Source organism: Chiloscyllium plagiosum, unplaced genomic scaffold (assembly GCF_037043375.1).
Source record: "Chiloscyllium plagiosum isolate Xiang-an unplaced genomic scaffold, Cpla_swu_hap1 HiC_scaffold_49, whole genome shotgun sequence".
Lineage (NCBI taxonomy): Eukaryota > Metazoa > Chordata > Chondrichthyes > Orectolobiformes > Hemiscylliidae > Chiloscyllium > Chiloscyllium plagiosum.
Genome location: NW_028270187.1, coordinates 2224175 through 2249240, shown reverse-complemented (window position 1 = coordinate 2249240; position 25066 = coordinate 2224175). Strand labels below are relative to the sequence as shown.

Below are 25066 nucleotides of genomic sequence, written 5' to 3'. Positions count from 1 at the left end.
AATGCTCAGGTCACTAATCTGAAAATGAAATGTGGTTTTCTCTTTCTTTCCAATGGCTCTGTCTTAAGGTCCAGTCAGCTTGAACCAACGCAGATTGTTCTTTATTTTGAGATAACCTACCAGCATAAAGTGCACCAATGGGTACATTCTATCACTGGCCACGCTGTTGAATCGTGCTTCGTCACAGAATTTGGGCCCCAAAGGGAATTTCTGCCAGCTGCATCCTCCCACTTTGATAATTGACTATATGGCATATCCCAGCTTTCCAAATGAATCGAAAGCAATTCCATATCCATTTGATTAGACTCACACAGTTACCCTTAGGTCCACTTCTTCCAGGCTGGCCAGACATCCCAATGATGCCTAGTCCCACATGCTAGCATTTAGTGAGTGTCGCTCGAAACTTTCCTATTCATGTACCTTCAGATTCCTTTTAAATGGTGTAATTTTACACTCCTCCACCACCTCCACTGGCAGCTCGTTCTACACACGAATCACCTTCTGTGTGAAAAGGTTGCCACTCAGGTCCCTCTTAAATATTTCATCTCTTAGTTTTAACCTATACCCTCTAGTTTTGGACTCCCTATCTTGGGGAAAATATTTTGGCTATATACCTTATCCATCTTGCTCATTATTTTTTAAATGTCTATAAGATTAAACCTCAGACTCTAACGCTCTTGGGGGGAGAAAACCCAGGCTTTTTACTCTTCTTAACATTAACAGTAATTTTCACAAATATCCAAGCTCCACTTAGCCCCTCTAGTCCTGTTGAGAAGCGAAGCTTTTCCTCTCAAAGTGGGGAGCAGTGTAATGAGACCTGGGAGTCCCTCATACACGAGTCGTTGAAAGTGAGCATTGCAGGTGCATTAGCGTTGAAGAAAGTAAATGGAATTTTGGCTGTCATAGCGAGATGATTTAAGTCCAGGAACAGGGATGTCTTGCTGCAATTGTAAACTGAGACCATAACCTGGCATATTGTGTGGGCAGTTTGGGATCAAATATCTGAGGGAGGATGTTCTGGCTGTGATTAGAGTGCAGCGAAACTTTCCCAGACTGATTCCTGATATGGAAAGACTGGCATATGAAAGGAAACTATCAGTTAGGATTAAATTCGTTGGAATTTGGGAGGGGGTGAATGGGGGATGGGTGGGGAGGAGGGAGTGTAGAACGAAGGAGTCGCAGTCGAAAGGAGACGGCATTGATCTGAACTGAGGAGAAATGTCTTCACCCAGAGAGTGTGGAGCCCGTGTAATTCTGTACCACAGAAAGCAGTCAGGGCCAGAATATTGAATGTTGCTCAAGACGAAGCTGGATAGTGCTCTTGGGGAATAAAGGGAGAAAGTGTGGGAACAGGGGACTGAACTGCATGATCAGCCATGATCCTTTTGAAAGAATGGAGCAGGCTAGTAGGAACAAGTGGCCTAATGCTATCAATGTATTTCCATAATTTTCTGGGGCAGTGAATCCCACAGGCTAATCACTCTCCGGGTGAAGATATTTCTCGTCATCTCAGTCCTCAATGACCAGCCCAATGCCCTGTTTTGTTTGTCTCTAGATTTCCATAATATGGCTGTGAGATGTGGCGTATAATGATAATTAGTCTCTATTCAGAATCTTTAACAGTTAAAAAAAGTAACGATAATTAATAGTACTCACGCTTGATGGACAAATGGAGCTGATTACTGCGTTTCCACACCTTCCCGTCCGTGACTTCACAATGGTAAGTACCCGAGTCTGCTGGATGAGCTGATTCAGAGATGTAATCACTATGGTCGGATGGGGACTGGAGAGGGGCCCCATTTCTGTAAAAGCTGTACCGCAACGAAGCTTGAGAGGGATTCTCTTCAACCCAGCAGACCAGTTTAACCCGATGGCCATCAAGCAGCTGTCCCCCAGGGTGAATTTTCAGCATAGGGAGAGCGAACGCCTCTGGAATTCAGAAGGACATGTTTCTGTTTCAGTCCATAGAGTTTCTGGGCGTGGGAAAGCTCAGTGATCAGAACGATTGCAAGACAATTCCTAGGCAGGGTTCAGTGCACGAGACTACTAACAATTCTTCGAGGCCAATCAAGGTTGTTAGTATCGTGACAGCATGAGATCTGAAGTGGTAACGGTCACGATCGCTTTTGAAATGAATACTTGTAACGGCAGAGGGAGTATTGTACCCGGTTCTAGAATTTACATTCTGGGAGCGACAAGCTATCACTGGGAGAGGGTGCAGAGGGAGATTTACCAGGATGTTGCCTTGGGGGCGGGAGAGTTTCAGTGATGGAGTGAGATTGGGAAGACTGGAGTTGTTTTCCTTAGATGAGGGGACATAAATAGAGTTGACAGGAAGAAATCTTGCCCCCATGATGGGATCAGTAACAGGAAGATATGCACACAGTTTGAAGGTAAGCGGTAGGAAGATTAGGGAGGATGTGAGGAAACGCATTTTCACGCAGCGGGTCTGGAACTCACTGCCTGTAAGGGTGGGACAGGCAGAAACCCTCATCACACTGACGAGTATTTAGATATGCACTCACTAAGTCACGGTTGTGGGGAAACTGCTGAGGCAAAGGGGATTAGAGAATAGTGAGGTGGCTGCTTCCCACTGGCTGGGTCAAATGTTCTTTCATTTGTTCTGGGCACTCTGCAGTGATGATAGATAGTTACGTTTAATGGAAATGTGAATGCTGTCGCTCTTCTTCCTCAGACTGTAAACCGTATCGATCGCTTCACAGGCATAACTCCCAGAAACGTTTGCAGCTACTGCATTGATGGTGTATATGCTGCCATGATCAGGTCCGGCCTCCAGAGCGCTGTCTCTGTAAAACGTGTAGTGAAGCCGGATGAAGGGCCGTGCTGCCTGGGCAGTGCACGTCAGCGTAAGCCAGAGCCCCTCGAATACTTCAGCCGCTGGCTCCACCATCAGCACGGGCTTGGCAAAGCGTTCTGGAATGTAACACACAATGGGGGCTCATCAATCAACTGTTATCATCACAAAGCAAAAGGCACAAACGTGACATGGGAGGAAGGATGTGAGCATTCACTGACAAAAGACAGGCGAGAGGGCGAATCTGTATCTCTTTCTTACTCCCTAAATTTTAAGTTCCATTTTGATGTCACTAGGTTCTTAGAATCATAGTGCCTTACAACACGGAAACAGACCCTTTATCCCAACACGTCCATGCTGACCAGGTTTTCTAAGCTGATCCATTTCTATTTGCCAGCATTTACCCCCTATCACTCTGAGTCTTTCCTGTCTGCGTTTCTGAATATACGTTTGTTAGAATTGTACCAACCTCCATCATTTCCTCTGGCAGCTCACTTCATATATGTTCCACTGTCTGTGTGAAGAAATTGGCCATTTTGGGCCTTTTTAAATCTTTCCACTTTCAACCTAAATCTCTGCCCTCCCGTTTTGAACTCTGGCATCCTGCGGAAAAGACTTTGGCTATTTAAGTTATGTATGCCCCGAGCAATTCTATGAACCTCTATAGCGTCACCCCTCAGCCTCATGTGCTCCCGTATATTCATTAAACATAAAGCCTCTACTCTGGATAACATTCTTGTAAATCTGTCTTTCGCACCCATTCAAAGTCAATGTCCACAGCAGGACTTGAACCCACTTCCTAAGAACTAGGCCGGGGTCTCTGGATTAAAAGCCCATTGGTAATGCAACTAGGCCATCACACAACTGACGCCTGGTGCGAGTCTGCAGCCATGTGATGCTTGAACTGCACTTTTCTCCTTTATAATGAAGGCTTCCATCATGTCTTCATTCATGAAATACTGAGCATTTGTCTTCATTATCTGAACGACAAAATTAAAATGATTCCTATCTCCTTTGCTACACTAGTTAATGCACCTTGAACGTTTGTGGTCTGGTTCGCTAACTGTCATCAAATGAGGACAGATTCCTCACCTTTGTACTCAGAACATACTCTTTATGATGTAAAATAACGGCATCCAAACACATCATGATCTTCGCCTCTATTAAACAGATTTCAGCTACGGTTTTTATTTCCCTTACAGATCACCATACGTCCACACAGGATTTTGGGAACCTTTACAGGGCCTCCTCAATGCCTCGGCACATTTCTTAATGTGTGGGAACCGGGTGAGGGGGGCACCATGATTGCATTATGAAAACATGCATTGTGGTATGAAGCTGGAAAGGGCTTAACAGGATGTTATCGAGACCGGAGGGTCTGAGTTATAAGCAGACACAGGTTAGGCTGGAACTTGTTTTCCTGGATTGTCAGAGGCTAAGGACCTCGTAGCAGTTCATAATATCACGAATGGCAGAGATGAAATGAATAGACAAGATCTTTTCCCCAGGGTAGGGAAGTCCAAAACTAAAGGCCATAGCTTTACACTGAGGGGGGAAACATTTAAAAGGAAAGTGAGGTCAACTTTTTCACACAGTGGGTATTGCATATATTGAAGGAGCTGCCAGATTAACTGGTGGAGACTGGTACAAGTACAACATAAAAAAGACATTTTGATACGTATATGGACAGGAAAACTTTAGATGGGTATGTGCAAAACACAGGCAAGTGGGACTAGTTTAGTTTAGGAAACCTGGTCGGCATGGACGAGTTGGCCAGAAGGACCTGCTTCCGTGGTGGAGTCAATGTTTAGGACTCTCAGGGCTGCATGGTATTCACTGTACAACAATGCCACTTGGGGATCTGTCCTGCTGGAAGAATAGCACCACCAACAGCGTGGGTTCAATTCCTGCACTGGCTAGAATCACCGTGAAGGGCTCTCCTTCACATCTATCGCCTGTTCCAATGTGTAGTGATGCTCAGATTAAACTGCCACCAAATATCCTCTCCCTAACGATGCAGAGTGACTGTGGTGGCTTTACTATCTTTCCCATTACTCATAAGCCGGTAAAAGGAGCGGGATTGACAAAGGGCGCAGAGAGAGTATTCTCCTCCAGTGGGAGAATCTTGAATGCGAGGTTATCATTTCGGGATAAGGGAGTGTGACAGACTAAATAATGAAATTAGGAAGAATGATTTCTCTCAAAGGAGTGGGCGGCGATGACTAGAGAGTGAATAAGCTTGGGTTGTTTCCTCTGGGGTAGAGAAGGGTCTTTGGTGGGGGTGGCGACGCGGGGCGGAGGGAAAAGTGACCTGGAAGAGATGTGTAGGATTTTGAAAGATATGGACTGGGGGGAAGCAACTATTCCCCTTAGTCAAAGGGTCAATAAGTTGGGGGTGGGGTCATCATTTTTAAATGAAAGGAAGAGAGGGATTTGAGCATAGTTTCACCCACAGGTTACTGGCAGTCTGGAATTCTCGGACTGAGAGGGTAGCTGAGGAGGGTAGCCTCATAAACTTTAATTGGATAAGCACTTGAAATGCCATAACTGTCAAGGCTGTGCGGCCTAGTGCAGGGAAGTGGGGCGAGTTTTAATTTAGTTTTGCTTTGGCAGTACAGACATAATGGACCGAAGGGACTCATTGGTACTGCATAATTCAGAATGTCTCCAATGTTTAAATCAGCCCTCTAGAGAAACATAAACATTTTCTCCCGCAAATTGTAACATGTACCTTGAATCTGAACATCAAAAGACTGTGATACGGATAAATTCTACAGCTGTACAATCCACTGTCATCAGTGCTGTTTATGTTACTGCTATGAGAAGATTCACGTCTTTTAGACTTCATTGAATGAGTTTTCTCGACTTTTTTTTTATTAAAGGTAAATTCTCTCTCCCCCTAAAAATTGAATCCATACTGACTATTCAGAATCACTGTCACTCCTTCCAAAGGTGAACTGTGACAACATGGAAAGCCATATCTCTATCTCAGACTGAAAGAAAAGTTGCATCATTACAGCTCATTTCACTGGTAACTGCTCCAAGCACATTCACCATCACATTCTTTCTGGAATGGATTTAGAAGTAAAAATTCAGTCAACATATCCCCGAGATTCAGACCACAATCTGGTCTGAATAAATAAACTTATAACATGAATTTGCTTTCATCTCACCTTCAGAATTGAGTATGGTTTAGGTCTTCTTACATAGGAAATTACATTAAGACAATAAGAAATCAGAACAAGGATATTCAGCCCACTTGTCACTCGTAAAGTGTCGAGTAATATCAGTTAGAAAAATTTCCTCTGTCAGCAGAAATGAAATGCAAGTAGAGGTGCGGAGAAGACGTACAGATGCAACATGAGGATTGAAGCATTTTAACAAAACGTTATCAGAGTAAAAGACAAGGACAGAAAATATTACAATAGCAGAAAGATGCAGACATGACTGCACAACCATCAAGATAAATCGGTGGAGGACTGACAATTCTTAATGATCTTATATGACATTCTCAGACTTCAGAGTAAAGGGTTCTGTAGGCAATAGCGATCATAAGTTATTGTTGACACAGTTACTTTGATAAGAAAACGAATGGATGAGTTGGTAGAGAAGGGAAGGGCAACGCTGTCTGTGTGAAGGCACCTCTCCTCATCTCAGTCTTACTCCAACTCCTTGACACTGTGAAACCCTGCTTCTCGACATCCACTCACATTCCAAGTGTCACTGGGATCATCCTTCTGGCGTTTACAATGTCTAGTCATATAGTCAAACAACATGGAAACAGAGCCTTTTGTCCAACAAGTCCACACCAACCATGTTCCCAAAATAAACTGTCCCCACAAACCCGCATTTCCAAAACTTTCCTACTCATGAATTTAGGAGCAAGTGAGGACTGCAAATGCTGAAGATCAGAGTCGAAACGCGTAGTGCTGGAAAGGACATCAGGTCAGGTAGCATCCGAGGAGCAGCATAAGTCAGTATTTCAGGTACAAGCCTTTCATTAGAAATATGGAGGGGGAAGGAGGCTGAAAGAAAGAAAGGGCGGTGGGCGTCGGACAGGGTGTAAGGTAGCTGAGATGAAGATTGGTGAATGCAGGTGTGGGGTAGTTATGACTGATCGGAGGGGATGGTGGAGCAGGTATGTGGGAAGGAAGATGGACAGGTTGCACAGTTCAAGAAGGCAGTGACAAGTTGGAAGATTGGATTTGGATGAACCGGAGAGAACAGATTTTGAAACTAATAAAGTCAATGCTGATACCATGTGGTTGAGGCTCCCAAAGTGGAAAATGAAGCGTTCTTCTTCCGGTTGGTTGGTGGCTTTGATTTGGCAGTGAAGTTGGCCCAGGACTTGCATGTCCTTGGCAGAGTGGGAAGGGGAGTTGAAGTGGTTGACCACAGGCCAATGGGCGTTTTTGGTATGTTTGTCCCAGAGATGTTCCCTGAAATGCTCCGAGAGTTGACATGCTGCATTACCGATGTAGAGGAGACCACATCGAGAGCACAGACACAGTAGATGAGCTGGGTGCATGTGCAGGAAAACCTCTGCCAGATTTGAAAGGATCCTTTGCTACTTTAGAGAAAAATGAAGGAGGAGATGTGGGCGAAGGTTTTACACCTCTTGCGGTTTCACAGGAAGTTGCCAGGTGTGGAGGATGGATTGGTGGGCAGGGGAATATAGACTAATGAGGGAGTCACAGAGAGAATGGACTCTGAGGAACGCAGGTAGGGGTGAAGACGGAACTATATGTCTGGTGGTGGGGAGTGATTGTAGTTAGCGGAAATGGAGGAGGATAATGCACTGTATCCAGAGATTAGTTGTAGAAAGTGTGGAAAAGCGGGATTTTTTTTCCTTTGTGCGGTTGGAGGGTTAGAGTTCAAGGGCAGAGGAGCAGTAAATGGAGGAGATGCGTTGGAGGTCCTTTTTGATCACGTGTGAGGGGAAATTATGATCCTTCAATTCGGAGGACATCTGTGGTGTCCTGGCGTGAACTTATCCAAATATCTTCGAAACATTGGAAGTGTACCTGCATCCATCATTTCCTTTGGCAGTTTATTCCATACACCAAAAACTCTGTGTAAGTAAAAGCTGCCACTTGTGCCGGTTTCAAAGTTTGAACTCCGCACCCGGGGGCAAAGACCCTTGTAATTCACCTTACCTATGTCCGTCATGGTTTTGTAAGACTCAATAAGGTTACCCCTCAAACTCCTTTGATGCAGTGAAAAATGCCCCAGATTTTCCAATCTATTTATATATCGCAACCCTCCATTCCCAGCAACATAGTTGCAAATATCATCAGTACCTTCTCTGGTTTAACAATATCCTCCCTATTACAGAGCGACCAGAACTGCACTCAATATTCCAGAACAGACCTTACCAACACCCTATACAATCTCATAATGGCACCCCAACTTCTGTACTCAAAAGTCTGACCAATGAAGGCAAGCATGATAATTGCCTTCTTAACCATCCTGTGACGCAAATTTCAAAGAACTATGTAACTGAACCTCTATGTCTCTCCGTTCCACAACACTATCCAAACCGCTACCATTACTTGTATCAACTGGGTCTTTATATCACTTATACACTTATCCAAATTTCATTCCACCTGCCACTCCTCTGCCTATTGATGCAATTCATCAAGACAAAAATTTTCACGATGCACTATACTAACAATTTTGATGTCATTTGCGATCTTACTAACCACGCCTTCAATATTCTCATCCAAATCATTTATATAAATGACAAACTGCAGTGCACCCAATACCGATCCCTGTGGAACACCACTGACCACAGGCCTCCAATCTGAAAAAAAAGCGTTCCACCATTACTCTATTTTCTGCTGTTAAATCAATTTTGTATCCAATTGGAAAGCTCACCCGGAACCCCATGTGAGCTAACTATACTAATTAGTCTACCTCATTCTTCTCTACTAAGGTGAGTATAACCCTAATCATTCCAGCCTCCATTTTCTGTCAGTCCTGCCATCCCAGGAATCAGTCTGTGAAACCTTTGCTGTCCTCCCTCCATAGCCAGAACATCCTTCTTCAGATACTGAGACCAAAGCTGTTCACGGAATACTCCAGTATGTGGTCTCATCCTTTACAATTGCTGTAAAAAAAAAATTATATTCACTCATGGTATATGGTCATCACTAACTGGCTAATATCTACAGATTTGTCTCTAGTTGCTCACTTGAAAGGGTGGTGGTGAGCTGCCTTCTTGAATCAATGGGTCCATGTGCTGGGGAGAGATCCACAATGCCCTTAGGGAGAGAATTCGAGGATTTTCACAAAGCAACATTAAAAGAAGTATTGACATATCTCCAAGTCTGGATCGTGAATGGCTTAGAGGGGAACTTTGGAGGGGGTCATGTTCTCATGTATCTGATGCCCTTATTCTTCTAGATGGAAGTTGTCGTGCGTGTGGAGGGTGCTGTCAGAGGATCCTTGGTGAATTTCTGCAGTACATCTAGTAGATGGTACACACTGCTGCTACTGAGCATTGGTGGTGTAGGGAGTGCATGTTTGTGGATGTGTAACCAATCAAGCGTTTGCTGCTTTTCCCTTGAACGGTGTTGAGCGTCTCGAGTCTTCTTGAAACTGCACGCATACAGGAAAGTGTGGAGCATTTCATCACTCTCCTCAATTGCAACTTGTCGATGTTGGACAGGCTTCAAGGAGTCAGAAAATGAGCTTCTCACTGTCGGATTCCCAGCCTCTGACCTGCTCTTGGAGTCACTGTGTTTATGTGGTCAGTCCAGTTGGGTTTCTGATCAACAGGATGTTGACAATTGGGGATTTAGAGATGGTAGCAATATTGAATGTCAAGGGGGTGATGTTTCAGTACTCTGTTATTGGTAATGGTCAATGCCTGGCATTTGAGTGGCACAGATATTATTTGCCACTTGGTAGTCCAAGTCTGTTATTGTCCAGATCATGCTGTAATTGAAAATGGACTGCTTAAGTCTCTGAGAAGTGGTGAATTATGCTGAACGTTGTGCAATCATCAGTGGACATTCCCACATATGACCTTATGCTAGAGTGAAGATCATTGATGAAGCATCCCTGCTCCTGTCCTTGAGTCTCCATCACTGGGAGGTCTTGTCAAGAGCAGCGTACACAGACGTGGCATAGAATCATCAATACGTTCATCAGCACTAACTAAACAAAGGAATGACCAACCTGATACTGTGAGGTTTATGATGTTCGAAACCCATTTTCTATAGGCAATTTTTAACTCACACCGATAGAGTGCTTCATCTGAAAACGCTGCACTTTCTATCGTGAGTGACTCGTACGTAGCTTTTTCCATTAACCTATTATTTCGATACCATCGGAACCACTTTCGTCCTCTCGGGTTCTGGGATGGAGTCTGGCAGGTCATTACAATCTTCTCATATCTCAGTGCATGTTGTGGTTTTACTTCCAGAGTTAGAGCTTCGTCAGAAACTGCAAAATAATCGTGAGCAAAGTTGGACACAAAATCAGATCGGAATACAACAAATTACAGTTGAAAGATCAAAGGCATTGGGTTCAAGGTGACATCAGACTGTACAAGACCTTGATCAGGTTATTTTCTTTAGCAGAGGGAGGATTGGTGGCTGGGAATGGGGGTACTGACAGAAATGTGTACGATTCTGTAGGGCATGGACAGAATAGATTAGAAGCAGCTGATCCCCTCAGTTGAAGGTTCAATAATAAGGGGGGCATCTTCTTGAGGTGTAAGGCAGGATGTTTAGCGAAGGATTTCCAGATTGTTCTACCCAGAGGATGGTGGGCGTTAATGACCCAGCCTTCACAGCTCTCTATAATAAGTAATTCCACAGATAGGAGCCTCCCCCCTCTCCCAGACTCTCCCACAAAAGCTGAAACAAGCTCTCTCCGCATCTCCCCTGCCAAGTCCCTGTAAGGATCTTCATTCTTCTAATCTCCAATGAGCTGAAAATGTGTTGCTGGAAAAGCACAGCAGGTCAGGCAGCATCCAGGGAACAGGAGAATCGACGTTTCGGGCATAAGCCCTTCTTCAGGAAGGGCTTATGTCCGAAACGTCGATTCTCCTGTTCCCTGGATGCTGCCGGACCTGCTGCGCTTTTCCAGCAACACATTTTCAGCTCTGATCTCCAGCATCTGCAGACCTCACTTTCTCCTCAATAATCTCCAATGAGGACAGGCTTAATCTACTTGACCTCTCCTCATGAGAAATCATCAAGTCCCAGTCCAGGGACCTAACCTTAAGGAAGTGGCTTATGTGGAAAAATGCATACTTGGCTGAACATGGTCTGGGTGGTCAGGAAAAACGTAAAGTCAATGGTTATTGCACCTCCATATGGCGTTCTCCGATTAACGTGAAGTCAATCCACACTACATATGACTCCAGACCCAAAGCAATGTGGTTGACACTTAACTGCCTTTGGGGATGGGCAACAAGTACTTGCCGAGATAGCGATGCCCTCATACCATAAATGAATTTTTAAGAAGTACACTTACTGGTCACGACACCTTTTCCAGGTATCATGCAGTACTGTGAGAAAGTTGTGCTGCAGCAGTAAAACCCACCAGTTTCTCTATTAACAAGCATTTCAACAACATTACGCTGTGTCTCAATGATTTTCACGCCATTTTTGTACCAATAAACCGTTCTTCCTTTAAGTGTTCGGCATTCCAATTTTAAAGTCTCTCCTTCTTTTACGAATCCACTTGAGGGATATACATAAATCGTGTCCCTGCCAAAAGCTGAAGCGAGAGAGAAGCAAGAGGATTGTGAATCCAATCATTGCATCTTGTTGACCTCTCACTATTATAAACACAGTGTGCAGTTCAGCCTCAGTGTACTGACATACAGTACATTGAGCTTTATTTCACCTTGACTTCTGACCGAATAATACAGGAATAAAAAAAGGTCTGAACTTGATGCATTTCATTGGCAACTAACCCTGGATTTCTTGACATATCATTACTGTGACACCAATCATTTAGCGAGTTTCATTTCTTTTTGAATGGCTGATCACTGACAGGTATCAGTGTATCTGCTTCTTAGAAGAGTTAACTACACCGAGTATGTTTAGCCATAAAAAAACAGCTTTATTACAGTGTGAAACGTTTTCAGTGATACCCAACGCTTTGGTTTAATCTCAACTTGACCAGTGAACCTCAAAGGAGAAAACGTCCAAATGTTTTCTATGTTCTGCCGAAGACGGCCCCACCCCACGCAAATATTACTCAATTTACCAGGCAGAGACAATCTCCAGTAAGAGAGAATCCAAACATCGCCTGTTGACGTTCAATGATGTTAGCATCAACGTACCTCCCATCCCTTGTACATTTGCAATAAAACTTTGTTATTCTGATCCAAACCCTTGAAATAAGGACCAACATTGCCTCCGCCCTTCCTGATTACCTGCTGCCTCCGATGTGCTAGCTTACTGTGTTTCATGCCCAGGTTCCTGCCAAGTCTCCTTGTATTGCAGCTCTCCGACGTTTCTCTCCATTTAAATAATACAATGTTCTCCTGCTCAAAATGATCGTAAACGTGTGTTTTCCCAAACACCCTGTTTTAAATCGCATGCTCATTTGAAATATAGTGTTGGAGTTAAACTTTGATTCAGATATGCTGAATGGACTCTACCCAATGTGACCAAGTCTAAGAAAATGGCCATTGGTTGTCATTGTAACTGGTGGGGTATCCTCCATGGAAAAAAGTTAAAAATGATTCTGATGTTTCAGAGGCAAAGCCTAACCTTGGACCAGAAAGACTGGAATCAAATTCCATTTGATGCAAATTTTGGAAAAGTACGGAGAACAATTGGGGCCAGCAAGTCTCCAAATTTCCAAATGGTTTTGCAAAAAAATTTCAATTCTTCCTACCTTGGATGATCCCATGGAGCGCAAGATTCACTGGAAAACATAAAGGAATTGAAGTGTAAATGCTATTATTTCTGTCAGTGTCTTCGAAACAACAAGGCAAAGACAATATCAAAGCAATAAAATTGGAGAAGCAGCAGCGAAGCAGCAAATTCCATGACTGTTACTCAATGGGAACTGTTGACTCTTTAGCCTCATTGAAGTCGGTGTGGAAATATGAATTGCGTGATGACCCCATCAGCTTCTCGCTCATCTTTCATTCCAAAATCAATTTTTGCTTTGTACCTTTCTTCTCTTATTTGCCCCTCATTTTTTACTCCTGTTTTTTTCTCTGCTCAGGTTCCCATTCCATGCCATTCTTTTTTAACAAATAAATGGAACTGTAAATCTAGATATGTTTTGAAAAATGAAATACGAATTGAGAAGACTACTGTATACGGAATCACGTTCACATAACTTTCCATTTCTTGCCTCGAATACGTTCTCGGAAACCCCGAAAGTTAGTCAAGACTTACCAAGGATCTCCGCACTGAGGCTTCTGGTTTAGGGACAAGAGGCTACAATTACAGCAGGTCTCCTAGTGTAACATCTCTGATCAGTTTCAAGATGCATACACATCTCCCCCTGCATCTAAAGAATCTTCACGGGAGAGCGAGGGCTACTTTCAGCTTAACTGCAGAGCTAGAGAGGTCAGAAGCCCAGGAAAAGGCCCATGATGCCATCATCTCAGAACTATACAAAAACAGCCAAATCACTATTCTCTGAACCAAATTCCCCAGCACTTGGCCCAAAGCCTTGTCATCGCAAATGCATATCTAAATACTTCTTCAATGTGATGTGGGTTTCTGCCTTTCTCACCCTTACAGCTAGAGTGTTCCACATTTTCTACCACCCTCTGGGTGAAAATCTTTTTCCATATATTCGCCTCTAAACCTCCTGGCCTGTACCTTTAATCTATGCCCCTCTCTAGGTCATTGATCCCTCCCGGAAGGGGGAAAGCTTTTTTCCTATGTAGCCGATGTATTCTCCCTCATCATTTTATACATCCCAATCATGTCCCCTCCCACTCCCCATTCCTCTCTGCTCTAACGAAAATAACCTCAGTCTGTCCAATCTCTCTCAGTCATTGAAACCCTCCAACCCACAAGGCAACAGTCTGCTAAATCTCGTTATGTTTATGAAAAATGATGGTGTTTCCTTTCACTGCTCAGTGAGATTACTTGCCCTCTATCTTATTGGACATTATCCTCCGTTTGGCGGGTTCTGAAATTCTACTGATCCATCCATGACTTAACATTTTTGGTTTGCATGTAACATGCATCCTTTTCCGCAAAGATCAGATAATATTGCACTAAGTGGAATCAAATAACAATAATTGAAATATTCAATTCTTCCTCTCTCTCTCTCTCAGTTTTGAAATGCTATCATCAAAGCTTCTAACACTTTGTTATTCCCGATTTTTTCAAAGATTTTTTTTATGATGGGCGCAGCAATTATTTTTTGCACTTGAGGAACTGCGAAGGAAGTGTCGGGTTATCTGCAGTAGAATAAAACTTCACGTGACCGGGCAACAGAGCAGGTTTGTCAGGGACAAGATTCCATTGTAACACACACTTACACAGGATAAAAAGCACGGAGATCTGCAACATTTCCGACGCGGTTTTGTAGCACAACAGTGTCCAACTCAGTGTGACCTGGTGACTGCTACGTCAAAGCTTTCTCTCTCACAGTTACCTGCAACAGAAGGCGATATGTTCAGAAACAGCAGCAGGAGGCTGCTCTCTCCATACTCTGCTCGCCCTTCCAATTAATTAGCTACATTCACAGGAACAGCAGTAGACCAACACTTCGAACCTGTTCCAATAAACAATGCTTGATCTGCGGCCGAGCTCCACATATATTGCTTTGGACACATCCCGTTCATATCGTTGCTGAACAAACATTGATCCATCTGGGACTGAAAAGGAAGAACAGAACGAGCATCCACTGGTATTAGTGGAAGACATTTACCAACCTGTCCCAACGAATAGTCGATAGGTTACGTGCTGGAAGACTGGAGGTTGTCTGACATGTTGCCTCTTTTTAAGAAGGGTGGTAAGGACAAGCCAGGGAATTATAGACCAGTGAGCCTGACGTCGGTGGTGGGCAATTTGTTGGAGGGAATCCCGAGGGACAGGATGCACATGTATTTGTAAAGTCAACGACTGATTAGAGATAGTCAACATGGCTTCGTGCGTGGGAAATCATGTTCAAAAACTTGATTGAGATTTTGAAGAAGTAACAAAGAGTATTGATGAGGGCAATGTGGTGGACGTGAACTATATGGACTTCAGAGAGGCGTTCCACAAGGTTCCCCATCGGAGACTGTTCAGCAAGGTTAGATCTCATGGTATATAGGGCGAATGAGCCATTTGGATACCAAACTGGCTCAAAGGGAGAAGACAGAGAGTGATGGTGGAGCGTTGGTCGGTTTTCAGACTGGAGACCTGTGACCAGTGGAGTGCCACAAGGATCTGTGCTTCCTCCAGTACTTTTCATCACTTATATAAATGGTTTGGATGTGAGCAGAAGAGGAATAGTTAGTAAGCTGTCAGATGACACCAAAATTGGAAGTGTAGTAGACAACGAAGAAGATAGCTTCGGATTGAGTCCAGGAGTTGGGAGGTCATTTAGCGGCTGTAGAAGATATTGGCGAGGCCACGTTTGGAATATTGCGTGCAAATCTGGTCTCCTTCCTATTGGAAGGATGTTGTGAGACTTGAAAGATTTCAGAAAAGATTTAGAAGGATGTTGGAGGATTTGAGCTACAGCGACAGGCTAAATGGACACGGGCTACTTTCCCTGGAGCTTCACAGGCTGCGGGGTGAACATATAGAGGTTTATAAAATCATGAGGGGCATAGATAGGATAAATAGACAAAGTATTTTCCATGACATGCGGAAGTCCAGAACTAGAGGTCATAGGTTTAGGGTGTGAGGGGACAGATATAAAAAGAGACCTAAGTGGCAACTTTTTCATGCAGAATGTGATGTGTGAATGTAATGAGCTGCCACAGGAAATGCTGGAGGCTAGTACAACAGCAATATTTAAAAGGCATCTGGAAGGGTATCTGAATAGGATGACTTTGAAGGGAAATGGGCCGGGTGCTGGCAGGAGGGACTGAATTGGTTTGGGATATCTAGTTGGCATGGACGTGTTGGACCAAAGGGTCTGCTTCCGTGCTGTAAATCTCTATGACTCCAAGATTCTATGACTCTTTGCCCAGAGTTATTGCTACTTACAGGACAAGAAAGAAACAAGAGCCAACTTCTGTCTGACAGCCATTTCTGAGAGAGAGAGAGAGAGAGAAAGAAAGAAAGAGAGAAAGAAACAGGAAACATCCTGCGATACATGGCACTTATAAGCACTCCCATCGTGACACAACCCCTCCCGGAGGAGGGAACGCAAATCAATCCTGGAAAGCCTTTGGAATGCGTTTTATCAGAGTTTAACTGCCAGTACTGAGGCTGAGTACACTTCTGCAGCTGTCATGACGATGACATATTGCCACGGCTCTTTCTGCCGTTAAAGCAGCAACATCTGTGAATAAAACAGAAATCACGGTTTAAAGTGAAAGCAAAAAAGTCGTGCAGCCCACAAAGACACAACGACTCTCCATTTCACCACCGTAATATCCATCCATTTTATGTCTCTATTTTGTTTTCACCACATTTAACAACCGCTTTGTCCTTTCCACCAGTAGTGACCATTTCCATTCACTCCTCCCCTACCAAGTGTATCACAAAAACCGTTTTTCCCATCACTTTCAGTTCTGAAGAAGGGTCACTGAAGTCGAAATGTTTCCTGTGTTTCTCTCTGAGTTTCTCTGGCACTTCCATTGTTTATAACCAGTAACATAGAACAATACAGCAGAGTTACTAGGCCCTTCTGCCCCCCATGTTGTCTCAAACAGAACACTAAATGAAGCTGATCACTTCTGCTTGCTCTTGGTCCATGTCACTCCATTCCTTGAATTTTCAAAGTCTTATCTAAAATTCTCTTAAAAACCTGGACTGTGCCTGTCTCAACCTCCATCCTTGGCATTGCGTTCCAGACTCCTTTCACTCTCTGTGTAAAAACAGCTTGCACCTCTAATCTCCTTTAAACTTTCCCCTTCTCACCTTAAATGTATGCCCCCGAATATCAGAAATATTAACTCTGGGCAATAGATTCCAACCGTCAACCCTATCTATGCAAAGCATAATTTTAAACTCTTCTGTGAAGTTTCCCCTCGGCCTCAGCCGCTCAACAGAAAAAAGTACAAGTTTTTCTAGCTTCCCATTATAGTCCATTCCCTCAACTTCAGGCAACACCCAGATACCCGTATTGTGTATCCTTCCAAATCCTCCATATCCTTCCTGTAATGTGGCGAACACAATTGCACACAAAACTCTAAGTATGGCCTAACCACCGTCATATGAACCTGCAATATTACTCCCTGACTCTTGTACTCATTTCCCTATAGAATAAAGGCAAGCATGCTGTACGACGTCTTCACCAACCGATTTACTTACATGGCTACTTACAGCGAGCTATATACTTGAACTGCAAGATCTCTCTGTGCATCAGTGCTGGATGCTGAACTGAATGATTTTCTTTAATATTTGATCTCGCAAAATGTAGCACCTCACATTTACATGGATTCCACTCCATCTGCCATTTCTCTGTCAATATCTGCAACCGAACTGGATCCCGTTGTATCCTATGACAGCCTTCTACACTACCCATAACCCCACCAATCTTTTTTAATATTTGCAAACGTACTAACCCACCCGTCTACACTTTTATGTACGTCATTAATGTAATCACAAACAACAGAAGTACTAGGGCATCACTAAACACGGACCTCCAGCCTAAAAACCGCTATTCCACCATTACCTTCTTTAAGCAAGCCCATTCTGAATCTACGCAGCAAAGTCACTCTGGATCCCACGCATCTTAATCTTCTTTATTAGCCAGCCAAGAAAGGCCTTTTCAGAAGCCTTATTAAGACCTATGTAAATAAACTCCACAGCTCCATCCTCATTGATTGTCACCTACATGTAAAATTCAATCAAATTAGTAAGACATGAGCTGTCCTGCAAAAAGGCAGACTGACTGTCCCTGATTAGGGCATGATTTTCTAAATGTGCACAAATCCTACCCGGGGAATTCTCTCCAATACCTTGAAGAGCATTGATGTGAGTTTCACTGGTCTATGGTTTCCTGCTTATTCACTATTTTCCTTCTGGAACGAAGGAACAACATTATCTGCCTGCCAGTCCTCCAGCATCTCTCCATTAAACAGCGAGATATAAAATCTTACCAAAGGCCCAAGAAAATTCCCTCTATTTCCTCTCTCAATAAATGGTGTTGATAAAATCAGGCCGTGGGGAATATATCATCGGGCCCTGAGGACGTATCCACCTTAATGCTCTTCAAGAGACCCATCATCACTTATTTCTTGATCTTAGCATGCTGTAGTATATTCGTATGCTCATTACACATCTCACTAACTCCTTCATAGCCATTTCCAGGGTGAATATCAATGCTCATTTAGGATCTTGCCCACACCTTCTGCCTTCAAACTTAAGTTCCTTCCTTTAACCTTGACTGGTCCTACAGTCTCTCTCGTTATCCTCTGTTTACACTGAGACCTGCTGATTTTCCTCAGCACTTTCTGCGTTTATAAACTATAAAATTAACTCTGTTTCTCTCTCTCTCTCTCTCTAACTCATTTCTGGTTTTGTTTATTCTTTTGCTCATCTCATACTCACGATTCAAAAAATAACATTTTGACAACACAAATTTGCATATAACAATTTTTGAACACAGTTGAAATGTCTTGATCTCATATTTCCAATGCTATACGTGGCACTGACTCATCTGGTTTTATTTTACAGCACAGGGTATTATTTTTAAAATATAAGTGGTCTGACAGTCAGTGCTGACACGGGACCAGTAATGCAATGATTGAATTGCTTTATTCATTAATATAAAAACTGTGGAATTGCAGGAGATCTGAAACAACAAAAAAAAACTAAAAGTGCTGAAAAATCTCAGCAGGTCCGGCAGCATTTAGGAGTAGAGACAGAACAAAGTTAAAGTTGCAGATTATACACGCAGAAAGTATTGGAGAAACTCAGCAGGTTTGGCAGCATTTGTGAACAGAGGCAGATCACAGCTAATGTTACAGATTATAGATACAGAAAAGTGCTGGAGAATCTCAACAGGTCTGTCTGCATGCGTGAATAGACACAGAACAGAGTTAATGTTACAGGATTTAAACACAAAAGCCGCAGGTGTTGTGTGTGAATGTAATGAGCTGCCAGAGCAAATGGTGGAGGCTCGTACGACAGCAATATTTAAAAGGCATCTGGAAGGGTATCTGAATAGGAATACTTTGAAGGGATATGGGCCTGGTGCTGGCAGGTGGGACTGGATTGGTTTGGGATACCTGGTTGGCTTGGACGAGTTGGACCAAAGGGTCTGCTTCCGTGCTGTAAATCTTTATGACTCCATGATTCTATGACTCATTGCCCAGAGTTATTGCTACTTACAGGACCAGAAAGAAACAAGAGTCAACTTCTGTCTGACAGCCATTTCTGAGAGAGAGAGAGAGAGAGAGAGAGAGAAAGAGACAGAAAACATCCTGCGATTCATGGCACTTATAAGCACTCCCATCGTGACTCAACCCGCCCCCGAGGAGGGAACGCAAATCAATCCTGCAAAGCCTTTGGAATGAGTTTTACCAGAGTTTAACTGCCAGTACTGAGGCTGAGTACACCTCTGCAGCTGTCATGACGATGACATATTGTCACGGCTCTTTCTGCCGTTAAGCAGCAAAATCTGTGAATAAAACAGAAATCACGGTGTAAAATGAAAGCAAACAAGTCGTGCAGCCCACCAAGGCACAACGACTCTCCATTCCACCACCGTAATACCCATCCATTTTATATCTCTATTTTGCTTTCACCACATTTAACAACCGCTTTGTCCTTTCCACCAGCAGTGACATTTTCATTCACACTTCCCCGACCAAGGGTATCGTAAACAACGTTTTTCCCATCACTTTCAGTTCTGAACAAGGATCACTGAAGTCGAAATGTTAACTGTGTTTCTCTCTGAGTTTCTCTGGCACTTCCATTCTTTATAATCAGTAACATAGAACAATACAGCAGAGCTACTAGGCCCTTCTGCCCCCGATGTTGTCTCAAACAGAACACTAAATGAAGCTGATCACTTCTGCTTGCTCTTGGTCCATGTCACTCCATTCCTTGAATTATCAAACTCTTATCTAAAATTCTCTTAATAACCTGGACTGTGCCTGTCTCAACCTCCATCCTTGGCATTGCGTTCCAGACTCCTTTCACGCTCTGTGTAAAAACAGCTTGCACCTCTAATCTCCTTTAAACTTTCCCCTTCTCACCTTAAATGTATGCCCCCGATTATCAGAAATATTAACTCTGGGCAATAGATTCCAACCGTCAACCCTATCTACGCAAAGCATAATTTTAAACTCTTCTGTCAAGTTTCCCTTCGGCCTCAGCCGCTCAAGAGAAAAACAAATCCAAGTTTTTCTAGCTTCTCATTATAGTAAATTCAGGCAACATCCTGATAACCGTATTGTATTTCCTGCCAAATCCTCCATATCCTTCCTGTAAGGTGGCGAATACAATTGAACACGAAACTCTAAGTATGGCCTAACCACTGCCATATGAATCTGCAATATTACTCCCTGACTCTTGTACTCATTTCCCTATTCAATGAAGGTAAGCATGGTGTATGACTTCTTCACCAACCTCTCTACTTACATGACTGCTTACACCGAGCTATACACTTGAACCACAAGATCTCTCTGTATATCAATGCTGAATTCTGAACTGAATGATTTTCCTTAACATTTGATCTCGCAAAATGTCGCAACTCACATTTACATGGATTTCACTCCATATGCCATTTCTCTGTCAATATCTGCAACCGATCTGGATCCCTTTGTATCCTGTGACAGCCTTCTACACTACCCATAACTCCACCAATCTTTGTATCATTTGCAAACGTACTAACCCACCGTCTGCAACTTTTATGTAAGTCGTTAATGTAATCAAAAACAACAGAAATCCTAGAACACCACGAGACACGGACCTCCAGCCTAAAAACCGCTAATCCACCACTACCCTTTGTCTTCTTTAGGCAAGCCCATTCTGAATTCACGCAGCAAAGTCACTCTGGATCCCACTCATTTCAATCTTCTTGACTAGCCAGCCAAGAAAGGCCTTTTCAGAAGCCTTACTAACACCTATGTAAATAACACCCACAGCTCTACACTCATCGATTGTCAGCTCCTTGTAAAATTCAATCAAATTAGAAGACATGAGCTGTCCTGCAAAAAGCCGGACTGACTGTCCCTGATTAGACCATGATTTTCTAAATGTGCACAAATCCTACCCTAGGAATTCTCTCCAATAGCTTGAAGAGCACTGATGTGAGTTTCACTGGTCTATGGTTTCCTGCGTATTCTCTATTTTCCTTCTTTAACAAAAGAACAATATTAGCTGCCTGCCTGTCCTCCATCATCTCTCCATTAAACAGCGAGGATATAAAATCTTACCAAAGGCCCCAGAAAATTCCCTCTATTTCCTCTCTCAATAAATGGTGTTGATAAAATCAGGCCTTGGGGTATATATCATAGGGCCCTGAGGACGTATCCACCTTAATGCTCTTCAGGAGACGCATCATCACTTCATTCTTGATCTCAACATGCTGTGGCATATTCGTATGCTTATTGCACATCTCACTAATTTCTTCATATCCTTTTCGTGGATGAATACCAATGCTCATTTAGGATCTTACCCACACCTTCTGCCTCCAAACTTAAGTTCCTTCCGTTTTTCTTGACTGGTCCTACAGTCTCCCTTGTTATCCTCTGTTTACACTGTGACCTGCTGATTTTCCTCCGCACTTTCTGTGTTTATAATCAATAACGTTAACTCTGTTTTTTTCTTTGTCTCTCCCTCTCTCTCACTCACTACTGTTTTTCTTTAGTCTTTTGCTCATGCTCACACTCGCGATTCAGAAAGTAACATTGTGAAAACATAAATTTGCATATAATAATTTTTGGCCACATGGTGGAAACGTCTTAATGTGATATTTCCAATGCTATATGTGCTACTGACCCAAATGGTTTTATTTTACAGCACAGAGTATTTCTTTTAAGATATAAGTGGTCTGACAGTCAGTGCTGACATGGGACCAGGAATGCGATATTCTGAATTGCAGCATTCATTGACACAAAAACTGTGGAGGATGCTGCACGTCTGGAAAACAAAAAAACAGGAAGTACTGGAAAGACTCAGCAGAGACAGAACAGAGTTAAAGTTACACATTTTCGATGCAGAAACTCAGCAGGTCTTTCAGCATTTGTGAATAGAGACAGATCAGAGTTAAAGTTACAGATTATCGATACAGAAAATACTGAAGAATATCATCAGGTCTTTATTTTTGTTTGCGTAAATAGACACAGAGCAGAGTTTAATATTACAGGTTTTAAACACAAAAAGCGCAGGTGTTGTGTGTGACCAATCTCCTGCATCCATTATAAGGACGGTGAACAGTTCTGTACGGTACTGCAGATGCAGAAGCACCAATCCCCATGTATAGCTGAAGCATAGCCTCCCTAACATTAAATTCCCGTCACAATGATCCAGAGCATCCTATGAGCTTTCCTGATTGCTTGCTGTAGCTGTGCACCAACCTTCTATTCTTACAGAACTAATTTCCTGTAATGTGCTGATTTCCCCACTGGCAGTTTCTCAGAAAATTACGTGTGTTGTAATTTTATTCTAAAAGAGAAAGGGGAACTACAGGGGTAGAAGGAACAGCTGTGACGCTCTTTCGATTCAGTTTCCACTCAATGTCCCAGTCAGTCCCCGGTCCCTGGGGGCCACTGAAAACAGCACGAGTGCTGGAACCATTTTTAGCAGCGGGCGCTGTGGGGCAAGAGGTTCCCATTCTGTAAATGTCATGTTCAGTGGAGCAGAGAGGGGCAGAGAGGGATTGAGCAAGTCAAATTATGTGTTGGAAAGAGAAATTTGAAGTGCCGACTGATGGTTGCTCATGTACAAGTTATATAAAAGACTAGAGGCTTCACTGCATCGTGTCTGCTGTATGAGCGTAAGGCAACTTAAGAACACAGGTCCACTATACTTCAACGCTCAGATTGGACTCAAAAAACCACAATGGATGTTGGCAACTAAGTTCAACAGCAGAGACAATACCTCCGCTCAGAGTATAAAGTCAACTTATTATCTCAATGGGGAGAAACTTCAGAGTGATTCAGAAAAGAGGGACCTGGTTGTCCTTGTGCATGAATTTCGGAAAACGAATGAGAAAAATTCCATGAGTCTGTTATCCTAAAACAAATTCCCGTTTTATTTCTATATGCATAGTACATGACACTGACCCACCTGGCTCAGAGTCGGACCCTAGAGTGAACAAAACCCCTTTGGCAGCCAGGACTCTCTAATCCGACCAGGATAACAGCCAGAATCAGGGAAACTATATTCTGATGGAATACACATCCATCAAAATTTCACCATTTCATTAACACTATAACTCCTGAGCCCTGGTTTAACGTGCATGACTTCCTTTCGTACCTTTATGCACCTACCCATTGTTGATAAAAAGTCAACTATTAAATAAAAAGGATTTGTTGTTGGACATAGTTCCAAGAATGGAGTTATCTCTAGTCAGGTTTAAAAGTTAAAAACAAAAGCAAATCACAAATGTTAAATCTTAACCCTTGTGGGAAAAGAAAGCACGACTTAGACAATAACTCCATTGAAATAATGATCTAGTATTGCACTGAAATGCTACATCATCTGACAATGTTTCCCACTAAACTTGCGTCAGAATTCAGGCACATATAAATTATTTTCTCAGTTACTTACACCGCTGTTTTGATGGAACGAAAAAATCCAACTCATAGTTGCACACAACATCCCGTGTCAGGAATGGATAGGTGTGGATTCTTCCCAGAACATTAACAGTCCTGAAGCTAGCAGCCTCTCCAATCGCCTCTCTCTCTACAGAGTGTGTGAACCACACTGATAAACTCTGCATGAAGAATCTGTACGCTATTTCCTCTTAAAAGTAATCTTTTAATCACTCACCACAACCAGTGGAGTGTTTTTGTTTTCGCAAGATGTGTGAAAGCAGTATTGCAATTACAACAAAATAAGAACTGAAAACGGGCACAGAAATTAAACAAGATTGCTATTTCAGACGGGTGGGTAACACTACTTCTTGGATTTGCATTTCACCCCGCAGTGTGCAGTGGGCAGATCTCTGCCTGGAACCTTCACTTTATAAGTGAAGTACAACGTGTCCTTCCAAATGTGTTACGCCTAGCAGAGGGAATCTGTCACTGGAGACAACACTTCAACATTTCTGACATAACCACGATAACCACATAATCTTCTTGCCATTGTCTGTTGCCTTCAACTCAAAAAAAGAGAAATGATTATAATCCATCAGCACAAGTTCTAAAAGTTTGAACTCATGTGTATTGCTGAGAGATAAAGAAGTTCACCTTGTGTGAAAATGAGAATCAGCAGATACACGCACACACAAGCAATGGTTACTGTCACTGCCCATACTGTTCACAGCGTGGAATTACAGATTGGAACTGGACTAGTGTATCATGTGGTATGGAAAGATTCTTGGGTCCCAGAACATTTTGTGAAGATCGACAGAGCCAAAGGGGGAGTAATTTCTTTAATACTGCACCTTGGATCAGCTTATTTTCTCTGTCGAATTTATCGGCATGTAGTTGACAGTTCTCTAACCAATCTGTGTCAAGTACCGACTGGAAGATGGTTATTTAAGTTCTGGGTAGCTTGTGACAGCAAAAAGCAGGAAAACAGCTTGGCAGCAAAAATGTGAAGGTGGACTATTATTTGATTGACTGTGAACTGAGATAGTGGAATTTTAAACCAGGCTTGGGTGTCCCTTGAACACCAGTCGCTGGAAATGTACACTGCAGACACAACAGACAGTAAAGAAATTGTATTGGCATTCATAGCAACATGATTTATTAGCGCAATCTAATTTAGAAATGTGCAAACTAATGAACAAATCAATGAATTCGAACTGCTTTAGATATATTCAATAAGTAGTCTCCCCGCCTTGTCTTAAGCCAGGGTGAGCCCTCGCATTTAGAGCTCGAGTCCACCTTCCAAGTCGCATGACTCTGACCAATAGTGGAAGGTTCCATAGTGAAGGATACCAAGAACTGTGAAATTTCGCTGATGTACTGCCATAAATCTGACATTGCGTGCTGAATTGCTATTCTGAAAACGTTCCCAAGCTTTC

The 25066-nt window shown here is 42.9% G+C and overlaps 1 protein-coding gene across 12 annotated transcripts in view; it reads right to left on the bottom strand.

Moving 5' to 3' along the window:
* Positions 1-24023, bottom strand: part of LOC122544515 (Fc receptor-like protein 3) — a 44975-nt gene extending 20952 nt beyond the window's left edge. Inside the window, exons 1-9 of one of the 12 annotated variants that reach the window (XM_087984760.1) lie at positions 23644-23771; positions 19447-19543; positions 14531-14633; positions 14295-14410; positions 12680-12709; positions 11303-11548; positions 9998-10264; positions 2656-2934; positions 1657-1929 (exon numbers count right to left, since the gene is read on the bottom strand). In XM_087984760.1, coding sequence (XP_087840886.1) covers positions 1657-1929; positions 2656-2934; positions 9998-10264; positions 11303-11548; positions 12680-12709; positions 14295-14325 — 1126 coding nt within the window. In that variant the 5' untranslated portion in view covers positions 14326-14410; positions 14531-14633; positions 19447-19543; positions 23644-23771. Of the gene's footprint in view, positions 1-1656; positions 1930-2655; positions 2935-9997; positions 10265-11302; positions 11549-12679; positions 12710-14294; positions 14634-19446; positions 19544-21305; positions 21415-23643 lie in introns of those variants that run through there. The other 11 variants (XM_087984758.1, XM_087984764.1, XM_043683780.2 and 8 more) reach the window with 11 other exon arrangements.
* Positions 24024-25066: the final 1043 nt, after the last annotated feature.